This window comes from Syzygium oleosum, unplaced genomic scaffold (genome assembly GCF_021117445.2).
Source record: "Syzygium oleosum isolate NSW1041296 unplaced genomic scaffold, Sole_v2.1 Sole_v2.13, whole genome shotgun sequence".
NCBI classification, from domain to species: Eukaryota; Viridiplantae; Streptophyta; class Magnoliopsida; order Myrtales; family Myrtaceae; genus Syzygium; species Syzygium oleosum.
In genome coordinates this window covers 6,897,892-6,910,289 of record NW_026607497.1, presented here as the reverse complement: position 1 = coordinate 6,910,289, position 12,398 = coordinate 6,897,892, and the positions used below count along the sequence as shown (strand labels likewise).

Genomic DNA, 12,398 nt, shown 5'->3' with positions numbered 1-12,398 from the left:
ATTAGCCAATGAAAAATATTTTCATTATTAACAACAATTCATGTCTAAAAAATTTTGTGGACGATGAAAATATTTTTCATTGATTTAGTCTGATAAGTGATACGAACGATCATTTTTTGAATTTTTTTTTCTAAATCATTCGTTTTCCCACGACAAGCACACCATTATAGTAAGGTTTATTGATAAAAATTGTCACGAGTTTGAGTATTTGTCTTTTGTCTTGACATACACGGAAATCGATGCACTAACCAAGGAGATTACCCAACCTTAATAAAGGCATTGATGCAGGATTTTGTGTTTACCAATCACGGGGTTTTAAGTCATTGAAGATATACCCAAACCTAGCAAAAGCCAAGACAAGCCCTAGGTTGATAAAGTCCAAGGCAAATGAGCACTCGTTAGAAAACACCGGTCGGTGGTAACGGACGAAAGTTGACGATGCCCCCAAATGGCTCAAAGTTGTGTAGAGGATGATGGACAGTGCTTTGCTCTTGGGTAGGTGTTGACTTTGATGACATTTCACCACCATAAATTTGCCAGCAGCACCTTAAAGTCTTATTGGCCCAAATGAGTTTGACATCTACTCATCTAGTGCTATCTGTGGGGGCTGCACATATATATATGGGGTCGAATAAAAGTTGCATCCGTGAAGTTAAATCTGCTAGATTTTGGTGGACGGTCGTGGTTTGATGCTTGCAAGAAAAACCAAAATTGAATTTCATTGTGGAGATTCGATGCATGAACTCCGCCCGCCTAAAAGACATATCTCAAGTACAATGTGTCAATACTACACTGCTAGTTTATCATGTCGGATTGGTTTTGTCGAGACCCTGAATTGAAAAAACCAACTGTTTTTATAGTGTAGGCTTCGTAGACCCTGAATTTAGAGATAAGCGACATCAACTGCCAATTACATCACGGGCTTAACTGAAGTTTTTGAATTTATCGTAGCCCTTCTACTATGAGTAATTACAAAGTCTTGGGAGCCCGTGACACATAAAGTCGAGTAAAAGTTTAGATTCGCAAACATACGCCATGACCCCCATTCATTTTAGTTAACTCTAATAGTGATGGTAACTGAACTTTCATGGATTGCGCGACAAAGTCAGTGGACGTTAACGTCGAACCGCCATATTCCATGAAATTCGACTTTCTTTTTTTCCAATTGATGCGTTTCGACGGAAAATTCAATCGGATTCTTGCCAAAGGTTTGTATGGTAGTTGGCAGAGCACGCTTAATGAGTGTTAAATGGGTTCACAGTTTATTTACATCCAAATCACATTTGTAACTCTCTCTTCACCCTCATGAGAAAATAATGAATTCCTCGGATTTTTTTAAGTCCAGAGAAGTCATAGTGGACCCTCAAGATCCATCGGACTTCACCCTTATTTAAAATATCAAAACGGCTTCTTTTTATCCAATTATTTTTTTTAATAATCTTGTAAGTTTCGTCTGTTGGTTATTGAAGCACATCTTTTCTTGGTTGCATTTGGCATTGTTAATTTTATGTAATATTCTAATAGTAAATAAGTAAGTATTTTCATATGTTGGATTAAATATGTAAGTATTTTAGTAAATGGGTCAAGTCAGGTATGGGTCACTAAATTTGTATTGCATATAAATTGATCAAAACAGGCAAATTTGATCGATTTGGGTCGAACTATTTTCGACCTAACCCAAATCCGATCCAACCCACCCATTTAATGGCTTTATTTATGGCATTGCATTAGCACGTATATTAAAAAGTAGAATGGAAAATAAGAAAAGGATGAGAAAAGATAAGAAGAAGATGTAGAGAGACATTGATGAGGTTTATGAGCTTGGACCCCGTCGATCCTCGGGCAAGTGTTAGCAACCCTTGCCTACTAATGGTGGAAGGTCATGCAACCTTTGTTGCACATGGCTAGGGTACTGAGATGATCTATCATTTCAAATCAAGTAGAAGGTCATGACATATCGACCCCATTTCATATAAGTAGATTTGTCAAAATGGGTCATATACCCATTTCTTAACTCATAACTGATGGGCTGAGATGTTATATTGGTTAGTTATATTTAATAAATGGGTTTAGATCAAACTCTTCGGGTCACAAATGGGTTTAAAATTGGTATTGAATAGGTTCACAACTTACTTAGACCCAACCCACCTCTACGACTCTCTCTTCACTTTTTCTCGCTCTTGCTCAATCTCGCAATCACTCACTCTATGCTTTCATCTTAATTTAGATAAGAGTTTTTCTCTATTTAGTTAAATATATAAATGTTTTTAACAATATGAGTCGGGTCAGGTATGGGTCACTAAATTTGTAATACATGAAAATGAGTCAATTTGGGTTTGAACATTTTCGACCCGACCCATCCATTTGACAGGTCTACATACAAGGCAAACGGCATATTATTAAGCCATGGAATGCCATTACAACCTGCACCGTTACCTTTCACAATAGTTTTCAGATAACTCTATGGGATGCCAGTAAATGATCCTTCTTGTGGGAGCATCTCCATTTGAACGATCCTATAATTTCCATCTCTTTTTTCTTTTTCGAAATATATCTCCTTAATGGCAATCGTGAATTTTGAATGTGGCCCGAAATCCGACCATCTCGTGATTCCCTTTCTCTTGTGTTAAATTATCGATTGTTTTTTCCGGCCAGGGACATTTCGTGATTTATCGTGCATCCAATTTAATTAATGGGAAGTGGGTTCGACATTGGGCTCGGTTTGCGGTGCGGTCAGGAGATGGTCGGCGGGGTGGCAGGACAAAGTCGGACATTTGTGCGGAGGAATGTGGGACGGCGGTGCAAGAGAAGAAATGGTGGTGGGTACAATAGTCGGCTGACTTGTGCTTAAAGGTGCGGTGGCTTTGTCGGCCCGAAGTGGTGGCCGATAGTATTGGCCCGCGCATGGGCCACTCGTGGGTGTTGCGCTACGTGGTGGCCTTGGTTGACCGATGATATATATGGGATGAGTAAAGTGAAAGGGATAATGTAATGCGTGGAATTGTATTGTGCGACCGAAAGCTTGGGTTTGTTCTAAATTCACCTAAACTCTAGCACTAACAGATGACACATCATCCATATAATTCAAAATTGAGCGCACACAGAAAGAAAAATAAAGGTTACGGGAGGCGCATAGGTGGGTGGAAATGGCCTCGGGGGCAAAGGAATGTGTGCGGAAGTGGTGGGATGAGGCAAGGGCCGACAGAGGCGGTGGAGCCATTCCAAAGTGCACCGGAATCGCATAAGGCCATTTGATCCTAATCGTGATTCAGCGAGGGATCTGCATCTTTAACTGGATGAGATCGAGTGGGCTCAAATGATTTCGGTGCAATGGAGAATTATTCAAGGTGGTGATAGCTGGAGGCAAAGGATATTGGCGTGGGCTGAGGGCTTTAGTGGCGTGGCGTCGTTGGGCATAGGCTCACTGGTAGAGAGAGTGCAATTTTGTTTTGTTTTTCTTTTTTGCATGGTTAAATTTTAGATAGTTGAACTCGAGAAAACTTTCAGAAGTAACTGTGTTCAAACCGGCTCGAATTACACAATGATCCGCAAAATCATTGAGACTTTGAGTGCAAAAGATTGTGTAACTCAATCCAAGATTCAATTGAGATTTTGTTATGCTCAATGGTCAAAATCAAAACATAATCCCTCATCAAGATCCAACCGAGTTTCTGCCGAATTCACTTTCGACCACAAAGTGATTTTTTCTATACAAAAACAAACATGCATATACGAAAACCCCAATAAGAAGATCACCCAATATAGAAAACACGAATTTGATCAATCTGATGGGTGGGAGTGAGAAAGAGAATGACTGGAGCCCTTAGGATGTAGCTGAGCGAGAGAAATGAAGTTGGATTTGAGTGATGACGATAAAGGAAAGGGGGAAGGTGAGAGGATGGGAGGGAGGAGAGAGTGGTGAAGTAAAAGGCAAGAGAGGCCAGAGTTGACGCGTTTGCTTGTTAATGAATTGCTTTCGCTGTCGCGAGGTCAAAGCTCTGTGTCCAGCAATTATGCATTTCATTACAGGGCATTGGGACAGCTAAGGGAAGAACAAAACTCTTGTTTAACTGCGACACGTTTGTGTTATATACAGCATGTTCACTAAGAAATGTCAGAATTCTCATCCCACGTGCCTTTTGCCATAACCAAAGACCATAGTAGTGTTAATGATGGATTTCTCTGGCGCCCTCGACCGAAGCTCCATGTTTTTGGTCCACAAATGGTGTAATGAGCCCGCTTAGTTTATTGATTAGTGTGAGTGAAGAGCTGAAATCCTCAGATTAAGAGTGGATTAGTCCGCTTGCTTTGCACTGGCGCATAATTGTAGCATATAAAAGTGGTTTGCCTTTTCCATTAACTATAAGGACAATAATATAGAGCAACTAAAAATCAATAAACAAATGAATCAATCAATCTGGTAACGTAAACGTCATCGTTTCTATCTGTCTCCACATCCCTCACACCAGCGTCGAACAGGATGACGTGGACGGATCGTAGAGAGCCGGGACCAGGTACTTTCTCCCGTGGACGCCGTGCGCGTTGTAGCTCGCCCCCGTCGCCGGATCCACCAGCAAGTTCCCGGCGTAGCCCGCGTACGCCCCGTTGGCGTAGATCCCGGTGCACGCCGATGCTGCCTCCAGCGCCGCCCCCGCCTCATCCTGGTAATACCCGTTCGAGAACGGGTTCGTGGCGGTCCCGGCGAGGAGGCCTGCGAGGTTGATCACCATCCCGTCGACGCCCACGTCGCCGTTGGGCGCCACCAGCGGCGGGCTCTGGGGGCCGTACAGGGGCTGGTGGAACGGCCACGCGCACTGCCCCGGGCACTGCGTCTCCGAGTTGCCCACCCAGATGTACGCGAACCTCGAGCTCCTGCCCTTGACCTTGACGGAACTGACGACGGAGTCGTGGGAGCCGCACCGGCTCATGCAGAACCCCTCGACGGCCACGTCGGAGGAGGTGAGCACGACGTTGACGGCGTTCAGCTGCTTGCCCCGGGACGCGAGCTCGACGAGGTGCTTGCTCGTGAGGGACTTCCCGAGCGAGTAGCTTTCGTCGAGGACTTGCCTTCCGAGCGAGAGCGTGAGCGAAGCCTTGCGCGTCTTGGAGGACGAGAGCTGGTAGTACTTATCGACCGTCTTCCACCACTGAGAGACGGAAGGAGGGGCCTGAGCCAGGGAAGGGTTGGAAGAGAGCGAGGTGACGAAGTCGGAGATGATGGTGCGCTGGGAGGGCTTGAAGCTGCCGTACCAGATGAGGTTGACGGAGATCTTGCCGGAGAGGAGAGGGCCATTATGGTACAGCATGGGCGGAGACTGGTCTTGGACCAGCTCGGCCAGCCTCCTCGTGGCGGAGGCCGTCTGGAAGAGGCAGAGGGCGAGGAAGAGCTTTGGCAGAGCTATCTTACAAGCGAAGAACGATGCCATTGTAACTGAGTTTGGGCTGAGACTGAGGAAAGGTGAAAGCTGAGGTAGCTTCGCTTTGTTTTGAGTTGTGGGTTGTGTTGAAGCGGTGAGGAGTATTTATACAAGGGTGGGATGAGGGTGATGCTTTGATTATTTTATTTTACGACTATATAATATAATTATAAATATGAAGGGGGTACGTAGAAGTGGGTTTAAAGTGCTGGAACTTGCTTGGAAAGAGACAGAAGGAGGGCAGCTCATGAGTGTAATTATTAATTTCGAGGAGGTGAAGATGGTCTTGCATGTCCCAGTTGCAACTTCACCAGCTAGATAACAAATGACTACCTAGTGCCCCGTTACACAATCATCATTTACGCTCTTACGACAACTATAATGCTTTATGTACCTATTGCCATTGATGTTCTGAACAAAATTTTTTATATCGAATTTTGTTAAGAAAATCTTTTGTCTAAAATCATATCATTAGAAAATCCTACCCAAAAACTTAAAATGATAGGCATAAAAAGATTAAATACATATAAAAAGCATATAAACCCCATTGTCAACTGGTATGGATATTTTCACTCCTTGACACCCCCTCTTACGTGCAAACCGGACTGAAAGTGGCACATGAAAATTTGCCTAATGGAAGTGAACACACATGCGAAGGGGGCGTAACCCAACAGTCGAGACTTTCAGTCGTAGTCCAGACTAAAGATAACAGTTCTTTTTTTTGGTCGCTGTGAGCTGAAATTCAAACAAAAAGTGGGCAATGCAATCGAGCCTAGGGGTGTACAGAGGAATCGGGAATCGCCCGGACCGGACCGGCTCGGGATCGATGGTTCCTTAGGAAACCAGTCCGTTTCCCGGTTCCAAGTGTGGAACCACCCACCTGGACCGAACCGGTAATATAATATATATTTAATTTTAAAAAATGAAAATCCTAAAATCCCTAATCTAAATCTCGCTCATCTCGTCTCAAATTCTCACCGTCTCACTCTCATCTCGGTCTCTACTCTCTCTCGTCTCCGTGTCTCACTCTCACCTCTTTCTCTCCGTCTCCGTCTTTTAACTGACGACCTCGACTCTTAACTCCCATCGACTCATGGTTGTGCCTCCGACCGTTCAGGGAAGTTCTTTGTTTTTTGCTTTACTTTGTCTTATAATTCCTCTTTGAACCGTCGGGAGGGGGAAGGCAGCAAACGCTAGTGTTATCGGACTTGCATTATCGAGATTGGGAATGTCGTGGCTAGGCGTCGCGCGAAGTTTGGTACGACCGGTTCCATGGACCCACCCAGAAACCAGACCGGACCGGCAGTCCGATTTCCAGATGGATCCATATAACCAAACGGGCGGTTCCTAATTCCGGTTTTTTGGAATCTATCTTTAGTGGGCGGTTCCTGGTTCCAGTGTGGGAATTGCCCATCTAGACCATGCTCACCCCTATTTTAGCCTAGCTACAATTGAATGGACAAAACTGACGTTACAATGATTTTTCTCATTAGCCTTAGAGAAGGGCAGTAGGGCGAATCATTTTTAGATAGCTGTTTTTCAAATAATTTATTTTTCGCAAAACAAACGAAACTTTATTCTCTAATTGTTTTTACGGCAAGGGACATTACATGATTTATGTGCATCCAATTTAATTAATAGAAGGGGTTCATCGTAGGGGCTTAGTTTGTGGTGTGATTTCGGCGGGGTGGCAAGACAAGGTCGTAGATTTTTCCGGAGGAATGTGGGACAGTGGTGGGGGTAAATACCAAAAAAGTTATAGACATATTGTACTTGTGCCAATTCAATTATAAACCTTCTAAACCTATTTGCTGGCTATCGCCGAGGCTTGGCAACTAGCGGAGAAACAATGAAAAAAATAAAAAATAAAAATTTCAGAAAAAAATAAAATACTTCAAAAATCATCCACGTTAGTGCCGACTGACGTCCACATCGTACGACCGGCGTCCACGTCAACGATTTCTAACCAAATTTGGCCATATATACTACATTGATAAATTTTCAAATGGTTTAGGACTAAATTGATCAAATTTAAAGGTATAGGAGTGAATTATCACAAGTGAAATATGTTTAGGATTTTTGAGTAATTTTCTAGACGGCAGTGTAAGAGAAGCGGTGGTGGGTACAATAGGCGGCTGACTTGTGCTTAAGGATATGGCGGCTTTGTCGGTCTGAAGTGGTGGCCGATGGTATTGGCCCAGGCATGGGCCACTCATGGGTGTTTTGCTACTTGGGGGCCCTGGTTGACAAATGATATATATGGGATGAGTAAAGTGAAAGGGATATTGTAATGCATGGAATTGTATTGTATGACCGAAGGCTCGGGTTTGTTCTAAAGTCACCTAAACTCTAGCACTAACGGATGACACATCATCCATAAAATTCAAGACCGATCACATGAAGAAAGAAAGAAAAAAGGTTACAAGAGGCATATAGGTGGGTGGAAATGGTCTCGGGGCAAAGGCATGGGTGTGGAAGTGGTGGGATGAAGCGAGGGCCGTCGGAGGCGGTGGAGCCATTCCAAAGTGCACCGGAATTGACATGAAGCCACTTGATCCTAGCAAGACCAGTATGGCACCCGCATCTTTCAAAGGATGAGATCGAGTGAGCTTATATTATTCCGGTACAACTGAGAGTTTTTCTAGGTAGTGGTGGCTGGAGGCAGAGGATATCGTGCGTTGGCTAAAGGCTTCGGTGGCATGGCGTCTATAGGCATGGGCAAATCGATAGAGAGAGCATAATGTTGCTTCTTTTTTTGCAGGGTTGAAATGTTTGTTAAACTAGAGGAAACTTTTAGAAGTAATTGAGATTTTTAACTCTGACCCAAAATCTAATTGAGATTTTGTTATGAACTATGGTCGAAATCAAGGTAGCATCCCCAATCACTGGGGGCTTCCATTAACTATAATGACAATAATATAGAGCTGCTAAAAATCAATAAACAAATGAATCAATCAATCTGGTAGCGTAAACGTCAGCATTTGTATCTGTCTCCACTTCCCTCACACCAGCGTCGAACAAGACGACGTGGACGGGTCGTAGAGAGCCGGGACCAGGTACTTTCTCCCGTGGACGCCGTGCGCGTTGTAGCTCGCCCCCGTCGCCGGATCCACCAGCAAGTTCCCGGCGTAGCCCGCGTACGCCCCGTTGGCGTAGATCCCGGTGCACGCCGATGCCGCCTCCAGCGCTGCCCCCGCCTCATCCTGGTAGTACCCGTTCGAGAACGGGTTCGTGGCGGTCTCGGCGAGGAGGCCTGCGAGGTTGATCACCATCCCGTCGACGCCCACGTCGCCGTTGGGCGCCACCAGCGGCGGGCTCTGGGGCCCGTACAGGGGCTGGTGGAACGGCCACGCGCACTGCCCCGGGCACTGCGTCTCCGAGTTGCCCACCCAGATGTACGCGAACCTCGAGCTCTTGCCCTTGACCTTGACGGAACTGACGACGGAGTCGTGGGAGCCGCACCGGCTCATACAGAACCCCTCGACTGCCACATCGGAGGAGGTGAGCACGACGTTGACGGCGTTCAGCTGCTCGCCCCGGGACGCGAGCTCGACGAGGTGCTTGCTCGTGAGGGACTTCCCGAGCGAGTAGCTCTCGTCGAGGACTTGCCTTCCGAGCGAGAGCGTGAGCGAAGCCTTGCGCGTCTTGGAGGACGAGAGCTGGTCGTACTTATCGACCATCTTCCACCACTGAGAGACGGAAGGAGGGGCCTGAGCCAGAGAAGGGTTGGAAGAGAGCGAGGTGACGAAGTCGGAGATGATGGTGCGCTGGGAGGGCTTGAAGCGGCCGTACCAGATGAGGTTGACGGAGATCTTGCCGGAGAGGAGAGGGCCATTATGGTACAGCATGGGCGGAGACTTGTCTTGGACCAGCTCGGCCAGCCTCCTCGTGGCGGAGGCCGTCTGGAAGAGGCAGAGGGCGAGGAAGAGCTTTGGCAGAGCTGTCTTACAAGCGAAGAACGATGCCATTGTAGCTGAGTTTGGGCTGAGACTGAGGAAAGGTGAAAGCTGAGGTAGCTTCGCTTTGTTTAGGTTGGGGGTTGTGTTGAAGCGAGGACGAGTATTTATACAAGGGTGGGATGAGGGTGATGCTTTGATTATTTTATTTTACGACTATATAATACAAATATAAATATAAATATAAATATGAGGGGGGAACGTAGAAGTGGGCTTAAAGTGCTGGAACTTGCTGGGAAAGAGACAGAAGGAAGGCAGCTCATAAGTGTAATTATTAATTTCGAGGAGATGATGATGGTCTTGCAAGTCCCAGTTGCAACTTCACCAGCTAGATAACAAATGACTACTAGTGCCCGATTACACGCTTAATCATCATTTACGCACTTAAGACAACTATAATGCTTCATGTACCTATTGTCATTGATGTTCTGAACAAAAAATTTTATATCGAATTTTGTTAAGAAAATTTTTTGTCTAAAATCATATCGTTAGAAAATCCTACCAAAAATTTAAATTAATAAATATAAAAAGATTACATATATATAAAGAGCAAATGAACTTCATTATAAAGTGATATGAGATATTTCCACCTCTTGATATCCCATCTCATGTGCAAGTCGAGCCGAAAGTGACACGTGAAAATTTGGCTAATGGAATTGGATGCACATGCGAATGGGCGGAACCCAACTTTGTCGGGACTTTCGCTCGTAGTCCGGACTAAAGATAATAGTTCCTTTTTAGTTAGCTGTGAGCTGAAATTTAAACAAAAAGTGGGCAATGCAGTCCAGCTTAGCTAAATTTGAATGGACAAAACTGACCTTGTTCTCATTAGCCTTGGAGAAGCGCAAAATGGTGAATATTTTTATAAAGCTGTTTTTCAAATCATTTGTTTTTTATGAAATAAAAAAACATTATTCTCTAATTGTTTTTATGGCCAGAGACATTTCATGATTTATGTGCATCCGATTCAATTAATAGAAGTGGGTTCACCATAGGGGCTCGGTTTGTGGTGCAGTTTCAGTTGGGTGGCAAGACAAAGTCGCAGATTTGTCTAAAGGAATGTGGGACGATGGTGGGAAATTTAAAAAAAGTTATAAACCTATTACATTTGTGTTAATTCAGTCCTAAACCTTTTTAATTTGACAAATTGAGTCATAAACCTTTTGAACATTTGCCAATATAGTCCATCTAGCCAATTTAGATCTAAAATCGCTGATGTGGACTCCGGGCGTCTTACGTGGCAACATCGGCATTGACGTAGATAATTTTTGCAATATTTTTTATTATATATTTATTATATATTTCTTTTCTTTTCCTTCTTCCTCTGCTTTACATTGGGCCTCGGCTATGGTCGGTGATTGGTGAGGGTCTGCATTGTCAACCTTGGGCAAGGTCGTGGCCTCGGTCGGCCATCGCCGGAAGCGAGCTAGGCTGACCCTTGCCCGAAGCGGGCAAAGTCATCCCTTGCTTGCCTCTGGCGAGGGCAAACCTCACTTGAAGCTAACGAGGCCGGTGAGGGCGACCCTTGCCGGTCGTCGCGTTTGGCTAGTCATTGGCCATCGTCAAGGCTCGGCGACCGGCGGAGAAAGAATGAAACAAAAGTAAGAAAAATATATAATATAAAAGAATTCAGAAAAAAATAAAAAAAAACCGTTCACGTTAGTGCTGGTCATGCCATGTAGGATCACCGTCGTTCATGTTAGTAATTTCTAGTCAAAATTGATCGTGTGGACTATATTGGTAAATTTTAAAATGGCGTAGAACTAAATTGGCCGAAAGAAAATGTTTCAGAGAAGCGGCGGAGGGTACAACAGTCGGCTGACTTGTGCTTAAGGATATGGCGGCTTTGTCGGCCTGAAGTGGCGGTTGATAGTATGGGCCCATGCATGGGCCACTAGCGTGTGTTGCGCTACGTGGTGGCCTTGGTTAACAGAAGATATACATGGGACGAATAAAGTGAAAGGGGTAATGTAACGCGTGGAATTGTATTGTGTGACCGAAAGCTTGGGTTTGTTCTAAAGTCACCAAAACTCTAGCACCAATGGATGACACATCATCTACATAAATCAAGACTGAGCACATATAGGAAGTAAGAAAAAAAAAGGTTACGAGAGGCGCATAGGTGGGTGGAAATCGTCTTGGGGTAAAGGCATGTGTGTAGAAGTGGTGAAATGAGGCGATGGTCGCCGGAGGTGGTGGAGCTATTCCGAAACGCGCCGGAATCGACATGAGGCCACTCGATCCTATTTGGGACGGCCCCTGCATGGGGTCCGCATCTTTCAAAGGATGCCATCGAGTGGGCTTATATGATTCCGGTGCACCCAAGAGTTTTTCTAGATGATGATGGTTGAAGGTAGAAGATATCGGGTGTTGGCTATAGGCTTCAGTGGCGTGGGTTTGGTGGGCTTGGGCAAACCGATAGAGAGAGAATAGTTTTGCCTTTTATTTTGGGGACAAGTGCACTACAAGTCCTAAAATTTGTCACAAAAGTGCGTTTGAATCCTAAAACTTGCAAAAAGTTCATTTGAGTCCTAAAACTTGTCAAAATGGTTCAATTGAGTCCTAAAGTTAACACCGTTAGATTTACTAACGGAAAATGCTGACGTGGCGTTGACGTGTCATTTTTAATTATTTTCTTGAGACACGTGGCGCCACGTCAGCAAAAATAAAAATAAAAATAGAAAAAGCTGAAAAAAAAACAAAAAAAAGGAAAAAAAATGACATTTGTGTTATTATATACAGCATTTTCACTAAGAAAAGTCAGAATTCTCGTCCCCGTGCCTTTTGCCATAACAAATGACAAGACCGGTATCAATAATGGATTACTCTCGCGCCCTCGACCTAAACTCCTCCATTTGTTCCCCCAATAACTTAATAAGTAATTAGAGCATCCATTCACTACGTAATGATTTTTTCTTCCACAAATGGTGTAATTAGACCGCTGATTTATTGATTAGTGTGAGTGAAGAGCTGAAATGCAAAGATTAAGAGTGGATTAGTCCGCTTGCTTTGCACTGGCGCATAA

At 44.5% G+C, this 12,398-nt stretch overlaps 2 protein-coding genes across 2 annotated transcripts; both read right to left on the bottom strand.

Moving 5' to 3' along the window:
• Window positions 1-4,324: 4,324 nt before the first annotated feature.
• Window positions 4,325-5,505, bottom strand: LOC115668192 (protein PHOSPHATE-INDUCED 1-like). The gene has a single exon (XM_030589681.2). The coding sequence runs from the start codon at window positions 5,424-5,426 to the stop codon at window positions 4,461-4,463; it is 966 nt and encodes a 321-aa protein (XP_030445541.2). The 5' UTR covers window positions 5,427-5,505; the 3' UTR covers window positions 4,325-4,460.
• Window positions 5,506-8,363: 2,858 nt separating this feature from the next.
• Window positions 8,364-9,443, bottom strand: LOC115669389 (protein PHOSPHATE-INDUCED 1-like). Its single transcript, XM_030590607.2, has one exon. It carries the CDS (start codon window positions 9,383-9,385, stop codon window positions 8,420-8,422), a length of 966 nt encoding a protein of 321 aa, XP_030446467.2. The 5' UTR covers window positions 9,386-9,443; the 3' UTR covers window positions 8,364-8,419.
• Window positions 9,444-12,398: the final 2,955 nt, after the last annotated feature.

Coding starts and splice junctions, on each gene's coding strand:
- LOC115668192 (XM_030589681.2), bottom strand. CDS start 5,426: ATGGCATCGTTCTTCGCTTGTAAGATAGCTCTGCCAAAGCTCTTCCTC.
- LOC115669389 (XM_030590607.2), bottom strand. CDS start 9,385: ATGGCATCGTTCTTCGCTTGTAAGACAGCTCTGCCAAAGCTCTTCCTC.